Source organism: Strix aluco, chromosome 7, assembly GCF_031877795.1.
Source record: "Strix aluco isolate bStrAlu1 chromosome 7, bStrAlu1.hap1, whole genome shotgun sequence".
Classification (NCBI taxonomy): domain Eukaryota; kingdom Metazoa; phylum Chordata; class Aves; order Strigiformes; family Strigidae; genus Strix; species Strix aluco.
In genome coordinates, this window is record NC_133937.1 from 8,013,430 (window position 1) to 8,030,781 (window position 17,352).

The 17,352-nt window shown below is 41.5% G+C and overlaps 1 protein-coding gene across 1 annotated transcript; it reads left to right on the forward strand.

The window, feature by feature from the left end:
- The first annotated feature begins 3,049 nt into the window (after window positions 1–3,049).
- TMEM26 (transmembrane protein 26) lies at window positions 3,050–17,130 on the forward strand. Its single transcript, XM_074830011.1, has 6 exons — window positions 3,050–3,532; window positions 6,740–6,818; window positions 12,351–12,464; window positions 12,973–13,193; window positions 14,239–14,315; window positions 16,630–17,130. Exons 1-6 carry the CDS (start codon window positions 3,186–3,188, stop codon window positions 17,043–17,045), a joined length of 1,254 nt encoding a protein of 417 aa, XP_074686112.1. The 5' UTR covers window positions 3,050–3,185; the 3' UTR covers window positions 17,046–17,130.
- Window positions 17,131–17,352: the final 222 nt, after the last annotated feature.

Here is a 17,352-nt window from a genome sequence, read left to right on the forward strand (position 1 = left end):
TACAAAGTTTCCAGACAGAAAAAAGAAGAGGGTATATCATTAGTGGAGTACTCCACACAGACCTGAGTCTTGCTTTGAGCTTGGATCCAACCAACACTACCAACCTACCATATGCATAAACTGTCCTGCTCCCACTCGAGGTCAAATTCTTTAGAAAAGAATTCTAGAAAGTCTCGTCTCTATTAGTATAGCCATTTTGGGTCAGAGCAAAGGTCCATCTATTTCACCATCCGCCTCCAACAGTAGACCTAACTCGATGCTCAGAGAAAGAGTACAAGAACAAAGTAAACATAGTTTCTCCCCCAAGTACTCCCTAGGCTGTGATCAATTAGCCTGACAACTGTAAACTGCAAATCAGTAGAAACTGTGGAAAGAACAGGATTAGTGGAACACTAGTACATGTGACATCATAAGGAATAAAAATGCTAATTCTATAAGCTTCTGTGCAGGAGTTAGTAGTGTCCCATGCTACAGTGTACATCTGTACTCATGCTGGGACTCCAAAGAGTTCATCAACTCCTCCTGCACAGCCTTGTCACACCTTGAGGGCTTGTGTGCCACCCAACCAGCCACTGACCCAGCAATTCCCTGGCAGACTTCCTGTTCACAATGTGTTTGAACAGGTAACAGACATTTTAGTTATTATGCTTTTTGCCAATTGTCCCTCACACTCCTTCAGCAAGCCTTATCACGTTTGTAGATTTAACTTGCCAGAGATTGTAATCTTTTCAGTTTTCCTCATCTGGACACTGCTTCAGCTTTTTGAAGGATGCCTTCTTGCTCCTGCAGTCTCACTTACCCTGCCAATGCTGGCTTCTTTTCACTCTTTCTCAAGTTTTACTTGATACACAGTTATTTTCTCTGCACTTCCCATGTGATTTACAGAAGCAATATCCATACTCCCTGTAAAGAGTTAGGTCTTCCATCTGTCTTACTTTCAACAAGTTTCCTGATGTGTGTCTAGTTTTCCTTTTTGAAGCTGAGCACAGCAATGGTAGAGAACTCTGACTTCTGTTACTCCTGCAAGGATGCTGCAAGGCTTGTCTTACTCCTGCAAGGAGTCTAAGCACATTAGGATCCCTATTTCAAGAGAAGTCTTCAGCTGTTACTCTCTACATCATATCATGTAAACTACTCAGGATTAAAGTCAAGCAATGGCCTCATGGGCTCCTGAACCAGCTGCTCCACAAAACAGCCACTGAGACATCTAAAAACATAGTCTGTCAAGTCTGGATGTATTTTTTCCTCTTCTAGACTGCATAACTGAAGTCATCCATACCTACCTACTTCTTCCCTCTACTCAGTCTATTGCATTGCCATCATAGTCCACTGGTCACCTAGACAGAGTCAATATTATATATTCTTCCTACTTAAGTTTGGGACTTCCACCAGTGTGAAGTCTGGATTGTTCATTGATGAAGTTACCTTCAGTTCAGCTCCAAAGTGTCTTTAATATGCAGAACTACTAGCTATCAGCAAAGCTCACTGCATCCTTCCTGAATACACGATATCATGGGAATGTCCCACTGATCACCATCTTTCCAAGTTTATGACATCTGAACTGCTAGAATCTCCATGAACAATTAGACATACCAGGTCTCTTATGTCATTTCTTAGACATCAAGTACTCTTACAGAGGAGTGCCTTGTTTAAACAATCTCTCAATTCTGTCTGTTCCCTGTTTCCTCTTCAACTAGGTTTGACCTTAACACCAACGGAAGGGCTGTGAAACAACAGCACTCAAGGCATGATATGGCAGGGTGGCTGTTGGCAGGGGATTATCAGTACTAGGCACTTGACTTGAATTAATTTTCCTCCGAGTGTGAGGAACTTGATTTTGTGGCTTCAAAAAGGCATGCCGCACAGTCCATTTATTTACTCAGGCATTTCCTGAGCAAGTGATCTATACTGTGGAATGGCCTTTTGTTCTTCTTTTTTTCTAGGCAGGGTTATTTTTAAGAAGTCTTCTCCCCCATCTCCCCCCACCCCCAAGGGTATCAGCTGGCCAGCACCAGCTTCAGCACTTCATAGAGAAAGACACTTGGTTTTGCAGTGAGGAAAACTTGGATCTTAACAATTGAGGGAAAATGTCTTCTTACAAAGGTCACAATTCTTAGAAGAATATCTCCTTGTGTTTAAAGTAGAACAGGATATTTAAAATTAAATCAGCTAGAAAGCTAGGACCTTTAGAGTGCCAAGAGTACATTACATGGACTTGATTCTCCATTTGTATTTTACAATGGTGTATCTCATTTTAAGCGCTTTGGCAGTAGAACAACACAAAACTGAAGTGCTAGAGCGACAATTTAGATCAAGAGGAAATTTCTCTTTGGTTACCCAACCATAAATTAAAATAAAATTTATAATCACTATGAGAAACATCAAAGCAATTTTTAAACATACTCTGTACTTTATAAATTGTTCCCACAGATGATACTAAAGGTCAGTCTAGAGATAACTGACCTAACAGTTAAACTTCTGTGTCTTTTTTGTATATGTCCCTATTGGCCTATTCAGTAAGATTAGTGTTAGCCCAGATTTCAGCCTGATTTCTGGAGTTCCTCACTGGGGCTGCTTCTTAGCCCTGAAGCAGGGTGTAGATTTTACAATACAGTAGTTTGACTAGATTTCAACGCTGGTTAGAATTTCTAACTTCTGTTGCACACAGGGATTCCAGTACTGAACTAAGTACAGAGTTTCTGCTTTTCCAACCCAGAGGGGTTGGAACTAGATGATCTTAAGGTCCTTTCCAACATAAACCATTCTATATTGAAATTTATAATACCATTCTGTATTGAAATGTTAAAAGAATAATTATAAAGCTCCCATATATGAATGATGTCTTTCAGGGGGAGGGGAGAGGAAAGAGGGTTTTGCAGTCTCAGTAATGCAGTAGACCTTTTAGCAAGGAAGATTCAAATTAATAATGCTTCTTACATTTTGTCTCTTTGCTAGACATTTACCACATGAGAACAGCAAGTGGGGCTGAGAGATGGAAACCTCCCTGCCGCTTTGTCCTGGAGCAGATGAGAGAGAGGACACAGAAAGAAACCCTTCCGTCCGGTCTTAGCACGGTCAGAGCTGTGCAGAGCGCTACAAACCACTGTAGGCTGGAAGCGTGAGCTTTTTTTTTTTTTTTTCCCCCTTCCCTTTAAAAAGTTTTCAGGAAGTCTGGGGGAGGGGCAATGCTGTTTCTTTTTTGTTATAATGGGCCCCTTTGTGGAGATGGAAGAGAAGAGGAGATCAGTGTGGCTGTGGAGCGGCCGGTTCCCGGGGAATCCCAGGGCAGCTTCCCAGGGCTCCTGAAAAGCGTGGGGCCAGGGGGAGGGGGCGGCTCCGGGATGGAGCTGATGGTGCTGCTCAATGCTCTGGTCACTCGCCTGCTCTTTGTGTTGCACTCGCTCATCGGGGTCTGGAGAGTGACGGCAGTGAAGAAAGAACCCAAGTACTGGCTGCTGGCACTGCTCAATCTTCTTCTGTGCCTGGAGACAGGGCTCACCCTCAAGTTTAAGCAAGGCAGAGGCTACAAATGGTGAGCATACCCCGCCGGCTCCGACCGACCCCTCTTGCTTCTTTGCATGTACTTTGCAGCAGATGGGAGGCTGCCTCCTGCGGCTGCTGCCCCAGAGCAGTGCTGCCCCGGCCGGGTTTCTGCCAAGCTTTCCGGGAATTGCCTTTTCTCCCCTGCTGCACCTGGGGGTGGCGGGGGGAAAACTGGTAAAGCCCTGGCAAGTCCCTTGCCAAACCCAGAGGGCTTTCATGAGGGGCAGTTTCGCAGCAGGCTACTTGGGAGCCATCTCTGTACAGTTCTGTGTGTGTATCCATGCTGACGGCTAAAAAATGTGGGAAATGTGGCTGCAGGAAAGAGGTACGTGCTCTAGAGCTGCCGACCCAGTGGGCCGGGGAAGCAGGGGCACACACTCCCCCCCAGTGTCGCTGGGCACCTCCTGAGCGACATCGTGTCAGGGGCTACACGTGTGAGGTGCAGAAGGGCGCTGGGGGGCCCACCCAGGCTATTCCATGCAGATGCCCCGCACCTCTTACCCATCCTGCCCTGCCCTGGTTTGCATCTTCCCTGGGACTCATGCCCTGGCCCTCCTGGTACTTGCAACCCTGCTAACGCCACGCTAGTGCATGAACCAAAACTCAGCGACAAATAGAAGATGAGCAGCAACCACTCTTACAATACAGCAAGAGCGGCTTAAATATTTGGCTTTGAATTTGAGAGGCTATTCCAGAGGGGAACATTCATGCATGAAAGGCTGCCTGAGAAATGAACAAAAAAAGTTAGTCATAGCAGAGTTTGCCCAAGCACATGGGTTTTTACAAGCATCTGAAGAATTACTACAGTCATCTACAGCTCATCAGCACAGTCAGCCAAAACAAATGCTCGGTAAAAAGGAAGTGGTCATGTAACTAATTGTCAAGATTTCATTAGGACCTTTTTTTTTTAAAAAAAAAGACTGAAACTACAGGCAGGCTCCCAGACAAAGTCAGGACGAAAAAAGCTCTAAAGTATTTCAATGATCTTAAATTCCTGCCCATTGCAACCTGTGAATCTCATTATAACAGAAGCAGTGTTGCATGACAATTCACACAAGTGTTCCACACTCTAAATTTGAATGTAATAAAAGCAGTGATAAAGTCTGGGACACAGGAAAATTTAACAACAGCAGAGCTCCAAACACACAGTTATGAGACGGAGGCAGAGTGAGCAGACCTGATTCACTGGAGAGAGGAGGCAGCAGAAGAGACTTCATGAAGGAACACTTGCTATGGCAGCTTTTGGAAAATCTAAAGAAAAATAGATATAGAAAGCAGATCCATCTTAGATGAATATATGTGCTAAAAGACTGGGCTAAATTTAGCTAAAAAATTTTGAAAAAGGATATGTTCCAGCACTTTAAGCAGCACAAGTTAAGTACGTTTATAGGTAAGAACAGTAGGCAAATGGCCAACATCTATTTGCGTCAGGATAACTTTCTGCTCTGGTGGAAAACACTCACATTCAGAATGGGCAGTATCATCTGTGTTTATAGACACGCCTCCACTGACAACCACTGATCCAGGCAATGGGCAGTCCGTGCCACAGGACTCTCCTGCCTCCAAGAGCCTCATATTCTCTCCATTCATTATTGGCAGAAGACTGTTACTTTTTACACCAGCACAAAAAAATTAAATGGCGTGTGGGCCTGGCCATGTAATATTTCCTCTAGATTGCTTCTTCTGAAAGAAAAGGCAGGGTTAAAGCCCCTGAAGTCTCCTGGCCTGATCTGGTATCATTAGCTCAGTATTGCTAACCTGCCAGCTGGATGGATTTTTCATGTGCTTAAGTCCTACAGAAAATACTGTAAAATATGTTAGTTCTCCCATTCAAATGAGAGGTGTGTTCTCTCCCAAAATAATCAGGCTAAAACCCCACAGAATCACTAATTTTTATTTTTTTTAGAAAAAAAGCAAGCAACACAAAACACCACCACCACCTCACCCTGCAAAAAAAACCCCAAACAAAAAGACCCAGGACTATCTTATTTAGAGGGGATTGAGTGAAACATTTCATAGCAGCTCAGCAACCCAGTCAGTAACCCAAGCAATAGGGTTTTTTCTTTTCCTCCATACTTAATCTTCACTGGAAAAGTAATGATTACAAAAATAAAAGGTACATTCCGGATAGGAACAAACAAAAATAAATGCAAAAAACTATTGACCAAAACATTGCTGCAGTTACATATTTATAAGCAATTTAAAAATCACTGCAGAATGTGCCAATGACAAGATAGAAGAAGTCAAGCAAGCAAGCATCCAGAGTTTGACTCCAGTGCCCTGTCCTGGGCCAGTACACGTGTGATGCAAAGGTTGTGGTGCATCTCGGCAGCATTGCAGTGATGCTCACTCCATACTATGGCACAGCTAGATGGAACATTAGTGGCATCAGACCTCATTCCTACTCCAAAAGGATAAGAATTGCCAAAAAAAACCCTCCTCACCCAAACAAAACCGTCATGTGTTTAATAGGAAAACATCAGCAGCCTTCAGAAGAATCAGTGCTTGCAGAAGGAGTAATTAAACATCCCCAGTAGTTCTGAATAAACTCGTCTCAAGAAGCTGAAGATAATAAAGCTTCAGCATCATAAGTTATATAGGTGACTGGCAGGGAGAGAACTAGAGACAGAAATCCTAAAGAATTACACAATTTTCAGCACAAAGGGGGAAACAAGGCCAAGACCCATTTTCATAAACCATTTTAGCCTGCACTGAAAAACCTCCTACTGAAGAAATGCTTATTTTAGACAAACTGATGCTATTTCTACCTTTCCTGTGTCAATGCACAGGGTTCTGATCAACAACCTTTATCCCAGCATCATTCAGTGAAATGGCTCAATGTATTAATTCACCCTTCATGAAATCAGAAAAAGCATCTTAGCTAGCAGCTTTATTTATTTATTTAAAGTGCAGAGAATGCTGCAGTGGAAATACAAAGTGCCTTTAGTTAGTTCTTAAAAAAAGAGATTTTAAATAAACTTCCATATATGCTTTCAGATGGATGTACCAATAAACCTACAGTTCACAATACCAACAGCATAAGGAATTCAGCAAGAATAACAACTCTTATTTGCAGTTACACCATTTCTTAATATCCCATATGGTAGGAGGCATAAGATACTTTTCAATGCAAATAATGATAGGATATATGGTATTTATGATGTAATACCAAGCTATCTTTTCTTTTCCTTCACAGGTTTTCACCAGCAATATTTTTATATCTGATTTGCACAGTACCATCACTATGGCTACTAGAAATTCATCATGGGACTCAGGTATTTATTATGAGACAAGATGGACTAGTTTGAAATTGATGCATTGTTTGATGGGTTGGATTTGGGCATACAGACAGAGATCTGCCAGGTCTTGTTCCAATTTTCCATTTTATACTGGTGGGTCTCCCAGTACAGCTCCAGCTATGCTATGGACTACTGTGCATTTCCTAAATATCAAATCATGAGCCTCATTCCTAGCTAAAATGAGACCATTTAGTTGTATTTGGCTGGGGAACCGAGGACTAGAAGTTTGAAAAACACCCTTTCACCCCCAGGTTACCAGCTTGAATCTCGCTCAGGATGGCGAAAGAATTTCATTGCTTTAGAGGTCTTTGTAAAATTAAGTATGAGTTTCACAGCACTTACAAGCAGATATCACAACTCCAAGCAAGCCAAAACTGAGATGGGTATCAGTGAAAGGGGTCTTAAACTCAAATTACCTTGTGCTTGCAACCTAGGAGAATGCTCACAGATTGCTACCACAGATAGCTGACATGGTAATTTGTCAGTGTTTATATCCTTTCTTTGTTCGTGCTGTATAGCAATGTGGGACAGGGGGTGTCTGGGTTCCAATTCAGGACTGAAACACACAGTAAAATTTTTAAAGGCAATTTTTCTTTTGGCAGATGGAGTCAGTTAGAGCCAGGACAGAGCCACTTAGCCCAGCAGCCCACATCGAGTGAACCACCTCCCCGTGCAGGCTGCTTTCAAGTCCCCACAGCACTTCCACATACTGAAAAGGGGATTTTATCTGTCTCGGCATCTGCACATATGCAGTACCTTATATTCACAGCAGAAAAGGGCCCAAAAGGAACAAGAGCAAAAAGCAACAGAAGAAAATACATAAATTAGACTAAGAAGACATAGAGCCTCATTTTCTCCTTCGAAATATTGTTAGAGCCCACAGAAGCATAATCAAATATTCAAAATTGTGTTTACACTGAAAATGCCTGAGGCTTTTTCTAAATACAGCAGCAGGAATTTATTGTCTTCTTGTTTTGCCAAATCTCCTTAAACAGTCAGACAGGTAATGTGGATATTGAGAACATTTGTCATAGTTAAATCTGGTCCAAGAAACAGGCTAATTCTCTAGTCAAAGGCAGCAGTTTATTTCCCAAAATGATGTTAGAACATGGCATACTTTGTTCTTATTGATATACTGCTACTGTGAATTAAAGAGGGAGTATATCAAGTTAACAGCTTAGTTTATACCTGGAGAGATAAGATAGAGAGTTCTGGAAACACACAATCTAATAGATTAAAAAGCAATACCTCCAGAAGGGGAGCAGCCCTCCTAGCGATCTCAAACACAGCACCCAGAGTAGTACTACTCCTCCTACTAAAGTATTGCTGGTTTGTTTTTTATTAAAATACTAACACAATAGGTAATTATGCAGTTTCTAGATCCACACATTTAATATATACACCATGAAAACTGTTTGTAGTCTTTAAAGCAGTAATTTTGATCTCATGTTGAATCTTTAACAGGAAACATCAACTGCTTGTGTTGGTGCTGTTATTTAAGGCATGTGCTAATATGCAGTCTCCCAGAAAACAGAGGCAATTCTGCCTGAGTGCTGCAGAACTGGACATAAGTAATACCGTTCATATATCAACAGTGAAATACAGACTGCATAGAAACTACTGCTTTGCAGTAAAGTATTTGGGGGTGAAATACATGTTTGGGAGAGACTATAAAGTAAATTGAACTGTACTGAGCAAAAAAATTGCTGTCTGCAAAATAGAGTGGCAAGAAAATTAAAACCATTTAATCCATTAAAAAAGCCAAACATTCTTTCTTAATATTGTATAAGATCTCAGATAAACAAATACCTCTGTTACCTTTTCAAATGCCTGGTGCATCACTGCCACAGAAAGCGATAACTGACCACCTTTTGCAGGGCTTACCTGACTAGCAGTGCTGTAGTCAGCATAGGCTTCCCAGTAAGTAATAAGACAGATACTTGGTAAACCCTGTAATTATTTTTAACCACCTTAACTTGAAATTTTAAGGAAATAGTGAATATTACTGCCCATTCCCCCAGCCTCATTCTGATGTGGGATCCTTCCACCAGCTAAAATTCTAGTATATGCCTCTCCTAAAAGTGATCTTACATCTTGCACCATTTCTTCCCTCCCATATCCATGATCTTCCTCAATTTGGAAAACAGCTTCAGCAATCTTTTATCCCTGTTTTACATTTCAGCTTTCCTGTATGAGCAAAATGAAGCAGTCATGGTTGCTTTGAATTTCTGACATCACACCTGTTGCCATAGCAATTGCCACACTGTTTCCAGCAAATTGCAGAGAGCAAGCTGGGTACCTGTTGCTTGGCAGAGGGCCTGCTCCAGGGAAGCTCTAGCCTCTTCCACAGTGTACTCAGGCTTCCAGCCTTCATGCATGTTAACAGGATTGAGGTATCTGCCCCGGTATTCAAGTGTCAATTTTACCATGTCAGTGCTGGACCCATCATGAGAAGTTTTAGCTAGCCTCATTTTTATTTGAGATTAATGGATTGTGAATAACATGCAAACACAAATTTGCTGGGTAAGTTCAGGGCTTCCCCGTGCACTGACAGCGAGCTCTCTGCAGGCTGCACACTAGGACAACACCATGTCATGCAACAGAGTTTCGGTTTTGATTAGAAGTTTTCTAAATCAGAGGAATGTAAGCTTCATCTCACAAGAAACAAAGGAAGTAAACCAAGCTGGAATTTATGCAAAATGTGTACAATTTCTTCCTGGTTTATTTTTGCACAGCATTTTTGTTGTTTAGCTACGCACACAGTCTCGATATCTAGGAGTAACTGGGCTCTAGCAGTGAAGAGGTAAACCACATTTATCAACAGCCTGTGAAACTTAGTACTTGTCACATTCCCATTCAGTCGCTGCACATACATAACTGGCTAGGCAAATATGCCTGGCACCAACAGTCCTATTTACATGCATATACATGACGAAAAGAAAGGCTCTTCTCCAAACTTTCAAGTGAATCACCACCACAATCATCACTTAATAGATGCTCAGAGAGAAACAAACCAAAACAAGATATGAACATACTTAAATGAAAAAACAGTAGCTAACTTAAATGACAGGCTTCGCAGATGCAGTTTTCCATTTCTTGCCTGCATGCAGCTGAGAAGAGATACGGACTTGGCCATGAGGAGTGTCATTCAGTCCCAGTTCTTGGAGCCTTGTACTGAAATAGTAACCCCCCACTCAGCTGGGGGGTTGCAAAAATTACATATAAAGAACCTACAAAAGACACTGATGAAGTGAGCTAATTTTCTTAAAGAATATTCTCTGCACCTTTGTGTCACTGGGGGTGGGGGGGGAATAAAAAAAGATAAAAGGGCCCCATTGCAAGGCACATGTAGGCTGTGGCATGCTCTCCTGGACCTGCCTCCAGTGGTGCGAGTTGCTGACTGCTGCAGCTCCTCTGCCCTGAGCGGAGGTTGCACATACCAGTGGTGAGAGCTATCTGCTCTCTCTAGTTGGCATGGGGAGAGCCACAGCATCTGCTGAGCGGCACCCATACACCTTGCTACCCACACAGTATTACTGCAACAGGCTCTTATTTCAGTCCTGTCCTTCAGCCACCTGATTTACTTGCTGGGAGTTCTCACAGTGTTTGGGAAGGGTTTTCCACCATCCTTGCACGTGCAACAGGCTGCCCTACATGGGCCCTTCCTCAAATTTGTCAAATTCATCCTCAAGAAACAGGGCTTTAAAGAACAAAAACAAAAAATAATCCCAAAACTCTGATGTGAAGTTTAATGCAAGTTCATGGCTCCCTTACTCTTACCCCTGCCAGACTGGGCAAGGGGACAGAGAGTGAGCTGAAATGCAGACTCAATGACAAACCAAAGACTGAATTACCCTTCCTCCTCCAGCCCAAGTTAGTAATCCCTTTGCCCTACCCAAGCTACTTGTTACAATGTAAATATTCACTTAGTATTCTGGGGTGGTTATGCCAGTTATGCAATATTTTTATGTCATGATCTCCTCAGCCAACTGTGTCACACTGCCTGTGGGGGTTACTCAGAAAGGCTGACTTGGATGTTGGGGGCTGGTCTTCACAGTCTTTAGACATTTTCTAAAGGCAACAGATAAAAAGGCTTCTCCGGAGCACCAGTTAAATTTCATTTCTGAAACATCCTCTGAACAAGCTGTTCTTTTTCCCTCAGCTGAAGGGCTAGCCCAGAGAGATTAGCCCCACAAGGCTGTAGCTGGGCAGCATACCAGCCCCTCCATCTCACTGTTTCCATGTCCAGAACTTTAGGCTTCTCTCTTCCAAATGGAAATATCTTCCCCACACCTGTGTGTCAGTCTTTCAATGGTCTTACACCCACTGTCCAAATCAGGCAAGCATTCGGTTTAAGAGCCTTTACTGCCAACTATAAAAACAAGCACTGACTTTTTTTTCCAGATTTTTCAGACCACGGGAAGTTTCTCCTTTTACATACAAGGTCAAGAGGCCCAGATACCGAGCAACATTATCAAAGACCAAGTAAAATATCAAAGTGAAATCTGAAGTTTGCTGGAATGTGACATTTGCTGGAAAATGTTGCCTTTATATTGGCAGGCATTATGCTGAACACAGCTACTCAGTATGCACTAGAACACATTCTGATTGTTGCAGAAAATCACTCCCTGTGCAATAAAATGGTGGGGGGCCCAGTGGAGAAATGCAAATCATCTGGTGTTCTCTGGCAAAATAAGAGAGGATAAAAGTCTTTAATAACAGCATGGTTTGATTTTCTAATTATCCCTTTTTTATTACAATGAAGAGAGATGCTAAGGGATTGTTATGAAGATAGATTTTTAGAACCATACCCCAGCTGTTCTGGGGCCAACCTTGGGCGTGAAGGTAGAAGGGCAGTGCAGTGCTGCAGACCTCAGAGAGGACACAGTCCCACCACTGGTCTACTGCAGTTGAACTAACAGTATGTATTACCCAGCATTCAATTTCCCAGAGCACTACGTACTTGGAGAAAGTAAAAATACCCATTTTTTCTACTCTGCAGGCCCATTTTTCTTAATTATTGCTGAATCTCACCTCTCAGATTATGAATTTTCTTGCAGAATAAGGCTCAGCTGGGGGTTGGGAGGTGTTGGGGCAGCAGATAATACAACCCAAACATCCTACCCCAACTCTATTCATTTCAGCTTTGAGGGAAGTTGTACAGAAGAATGAAATGAAGGCATTTTTAGAGAACTTTTTCTGGATAGTAGATATGAGAAGCAGATATTTTGAGAACAAGTTTAAATATAGAGACTGACCATGACCAACTTTTACCCTACTTTTACCCAGGGACCTACCAACACATCACTCCTGTCCTTATGAGAGTAATTCCTCCTTTCTGAAAAGGGGGGAATTATATTCAGAGTGAGCATGTACCTTTGTAAATATTAACTGACTTCCACAACTAAACCCTCTGCAGTTCAGTAAAACATGGCTCTTCCAGCTTCAGAGCGCATCTGGTCCTTGTGTGGGATGTTTATGCATGTGTGATATTTTTGTTCTCAACAGTACTGTGGTAATGAGCCTGGAGCAGTTCAGGTGAATTTCAGCAACCAAGACTTCAATCAATCCAGAGACAGCAGTCATGGAAGTGAGGGAACAGATCACCACATCATTCAGACGGTGGGACACCTTTTCCTATTCCTAGTAGAGATCTTATGAAATTAGAGCAATTAGAGGACTGTTATGTCTGTTTGGGCAAGCTCCTCACACAGTAAGTAAAACTAAAGAAAGAAAAAGAAATAATAGTGATGTTTCAGAAAACTGTATTGTGAAAATGGCCTACAGCATGCTGCATACTAACTATTGTTGGTAGGACAAGCCTCTCTGTGAAGAGGAGACTCTCCTACCATTCTCTTCCAAATTTAGAAAGTGTCTGAGTGATAGTTCTGCAAAGGATAATGCTCAGTTGAAAAATGAGAACTGTAATAGTACACAAAGAAAGTTTTTCTGTTCATTACCCAAAGTTTGTATTGATGTGCCTTTTTCAAATCATGGCTGCCACATTGAAATGATTAGCTCTAATAAAATAAGGAGAACACAAGCAGGCTCAAGGATGAACACAGTCTCTGAAAGTACCTATAATGTCAGTGTCCTGAAGTTACAGGAGTTATTGTTGTCTTTTAAACAGGCTAAAGTCTTTGTGAATCAGCTCTCCACAATCTGTGAGACCGTATGGACACTAGCCCTCCACCAGACTTTTCTACTGCTACTAGTAGTTGGGAGATGGCTTCTCCCCATCGGGGTTGAAATCACCCGGGATCAATTGTCTCAGCTGCTTCTCATGTTTGTGGGAACAGCAGCAGATATACTTGAATTTGCTAGTGAAACCTTGGACATTGACGATGTTCGGTAAGGACTATTTGCTGACATGAATAATTTGTATTTCATTTGTATAATTGGTATTTCGCAGATCGTTTGTGCAATCTGCAGTGTTCAGACTGGTGGAACAGTATTTCCCACAGGTAACAGAAGGCTACATTTAAGGGCTCTGTATACTCTCACCTTTCCCTCTGTAAAAGACCTAACAGTCTTACGAGCTTTGTTAGGGATTACTCATCTGTTGCCAGCAGAGAAGCACGTCACATCCATCACAATGAAAGTGTACAAAGAGCCAAACAACTAGCATAACTGCCATGCAGTGTTAGTTCTTAAAACTACAGGAGCTGAAACACTGGATACACAGTAAGCCTCTTTCAGGTTAATGAATTGCTTTAGACTGGCAAGGAAGCAACTAGAGTTTGCTTTAGTGATTCATTATCCAAGCTGCTTCTTTGGTTATCTCATGTGTACTTTCCTCATGATAGAATGACAAAGTGTTCAAAGATAAGAAGAAAGGGAATGGCGTAGTCTGGTGTGAATTTTCAACATTGTGATCTCTCCTAGAGAAAGTAAGATCATCTCCCCCTCATAGCACTGAGAGATGAGCTGTGAACATCCATCATAAAGAAAAGGAATCACAGAAGAGGTTCATCCTCTCTTACAGACATACTATTTTTTTTTCTTTTAAATATCAAAGAAAATGTTTTACAGCAGGAAGAGGTCCTTCCCACTTGGCAGAGAAGCTTCAGGCTTGCAAGGAATTTGTAATCACTACAAGGATAAAGATATCTCCTCTTTGAGCCACAGAGTCTATTTCCATATGCTTAGCATTATAATGTTAGCATCAGATATTTAGTGTAATTACACAGCTGGAACATGTAGACTGAACAGCAAAAATTCTATACCAAAAGGTGTCTTTGTTTTCCTCAGTCTTACATCTCAAGAGCATGCATTAATCAACCACTGTTTCACTCAACCCCCCTTTAAATGACATTCTAAATACCACAGGAAACATTTTTGTTATCACATAAGGAAACTGTATCTTCACTGTTACCACTTTTTTCCCCTCCCATAGGAAGAATTATGCTCTCATAAATGCAATTCTTGCTGTATGGACCTGGAGTATGTTACAGTTTCCACTCGATCTTGCAGGTTAGTACTTGCACGCAGACAAGAAAAGAGAACAAATGCTTTAAGTTTTTGCTGGCGTGTCTTGCAGCTGTGCACACGCTACAGGCTATATCAAGAACTTCTGGTGGAGAGCATTTCATATGACAATGGTTTTTGAAGAAAGCCAATTGTGGTTTCTTTTGAGGAAGCACTTGCTTTCTGGCTAACCTCTGATCTCCGTGATAAAACTCTCTACTCCAGACAAAAATAGAATCGCAATATTGTGTTGGAGCATCTGCTCCAGTTGCCTGTTACTGCCTTAAACTGCACTATGTGAGCTCTTGAGTTAGGTCTGGTCTTGTATTATATTATGGCTTGAGTCTGGGTAGGTTACTAGACCCTATGGAGAGATAGGGGATTGTAAACCACAGGGAACAGCACAGGCAAGAGCACAGGTGATGTTACCAGAAGAGAAATTACCTATTTACAGGGAACCCGAAGGACCATATAATGTTGGGACTGTTCACCCTTAAAGGCCCAACATTTAGACAACTCAGGCTTGTATTCATCCCTAGGCAGAAAGGGCTTCTCTGTGTCCAAGAAGAATAACGAAAGTTGCCTCAATCATCTGACCAACAGATGGTTTGGCCTCCGATCGCTACAAGTTTGCAACTCAACTGTACCAGTCTAAAGATACGTTATCTTCACTGGCATCTTATATAAAATTTATGACTAGGTTGACACACTGACTAAAATAATAAAAGAATAATAATGAAAAAATTGTTTCAGGAATTTTTCATTAGCCTTTTCTTCATGAACAGCAGTAGGCTTTGTTTTCAACACTGAAGTTATGAAAATATTTCATCATTTCAGCTCAGCAGCTCACCTCCTGAAAAAAACTAATGCAACCACATTTCAGATTTATCACAGCTAGAATTCCTGTTACTGGTAAAATATATTCTGTTAAAAAGATGCACAACACTCAGGTTTAAAAAAAAAAAAAAACCACAAAACAACCTACCAACAAAAGAACCCCCATACACATCACCACCACCCAAATAAATTCAAACAGTACTTAAACAATCATAGCATTAATTAAAGTGAAGTAACCTCTTGTACTGCACATTTTTTCTCTGCTTTTCTGCTTATGTAATTACATTTACCAGGTAAAAATTAAATTACTGAACACACATTGCCCTGAAATTTGCTATGGGTACAGTTTATGTTTGGTAGTTCTATACAGTTGCACAGATAGTACTTTTTATTCAAGCATCAGAATGTTTATTCATACATCAAAAATAGAAATTTTTAGGCACTTATTATTGGACTACAGCAATGCATTTAGGACTGTTAAACAGCAGTGGCACAAAAACATATTAAAATATTAGCTGCTGCTGAAGCTTTGCCTAATGGATTCAGCAAATTTCTACATTCTACAACTCATTTTCCACTTGAGTCTTCCCCCCGCCCCCTCCAGCATTGACCTAAACAACAGAATTCTTTTGGTAAGCTGAATGTTTGGCAGTTGCTACTGCATTGCGAGTAGCTATGTATTTTAAACTAATGAAATCCCACTGCCTGAGGAACAGGTTAGTTAAGCTACATGCATTTTCATAAGTCAGCCATATTCACTACACACAACCCCTTCTGACGATCCTCTCTAGACACAATGCCACAAAGAGCATTCTAGCCCATCACCACTTTTATACTCAAGGGGAACGCATCCACATAAGTTCCCACAGTTGCATGCAATTTCATACCCAGAAGTCTAAGAATGAGTAACTGTGGCTCAAGTCTTATATGGCAAGCAGCGACCACAGTTTCTTCCTATCCATAATGCTCAATATTGCCCTGCACTGACATGATTTATTCTTACTCTGACACATGAAAAAGTCAATGGCTATCTGCTTAATCGTTTAAAAGCAAGGTCTTAGCCTGGAACAAATTGAAGTGCTACAGCTCAGACCATTCCCATTCAGCACAGTAGTTTTTTTCTTAAAGATACATATTAGCCTCGCATGTTGATTTAACAGAAAAATGTCTTGGGGACGTTGTTACAGAAAGAGTAGGTGACCTACTTCTTGTTTTAAAAGTATATAAATACTGATAGCTTTGTGGGATAGAAAAGGGGAAGCGGTTTTTGGTCCTGTTTGGCAGACCACATAAGTGCCTGCTTAACCTGAGAACTTAGTGTGTTTTGCTGAAACTGATCCCGGAAATTGGAAACGCTTTATGTTGAATTGTTCACAGTTGAATACATTTATAATCCAGGGTACCCTGGATTATAACTGCCCTTTACTCCAAACCTGGCTCAATTTTTGAAGGTTGTTATAACATAACTGTGTTTTATTTCCAGTACAGCATATTGGCTGCAAACCAGCTGCATCAACTAGGCGGATCCCCAGCCTGCTGCTTTGCAGGTACAGTGCGGAACTATGGAACATCGGGGTCAGCCTTTTCATACAGGACGGTCCCTTCTTCATTGTGCGTTCAATCCTGATGGGCCACTTCAGAATATTCAATCAGATGCTGGTGTTTTTTACAGCTAAGAATATCCTAGTTGTGACTCTACAATTGTATCGTTTGGCAGTGATAACATTAGACTTCCGTGCTACCATCCTGCAGAAGAGCAGGAAAGGAGAAGTCAGCTGTTGCCCGTGCGAGCCTTATGAAGCTCGTACTCATGCTACCACTGACCAAGATACCGAAATGAATGAGTTTGTTGCTTTTCCCCCGAAAGAGGAAGCCCAAGCTCTATCAGAAGATCAGTGAGCACAGGTACTGACTTGGCAAAGGTTGCATTTCCCACAGCTTCTTCAGAAGGGCTTAGCCCATTTCTGTGATCAAGCATACCTTGAGTGCCTGAGTCATCTCTTCCACCAAGAGATCAGTAATTTTTTCTAAATTATAGGGGAAATTTCTGAAGCAAATTCATAGAATTGGGACTTTTTTTTAGCCATTTGTATGGTGGGTTTTGACTAGTTCCCTATTATATTACCACAGGGATTTTGTAGACGTAGTTTGTAGTAGCAAGAAAGGTTTGGCACACTAACAAAGTTGGTTATAATCTTTGGTGGCA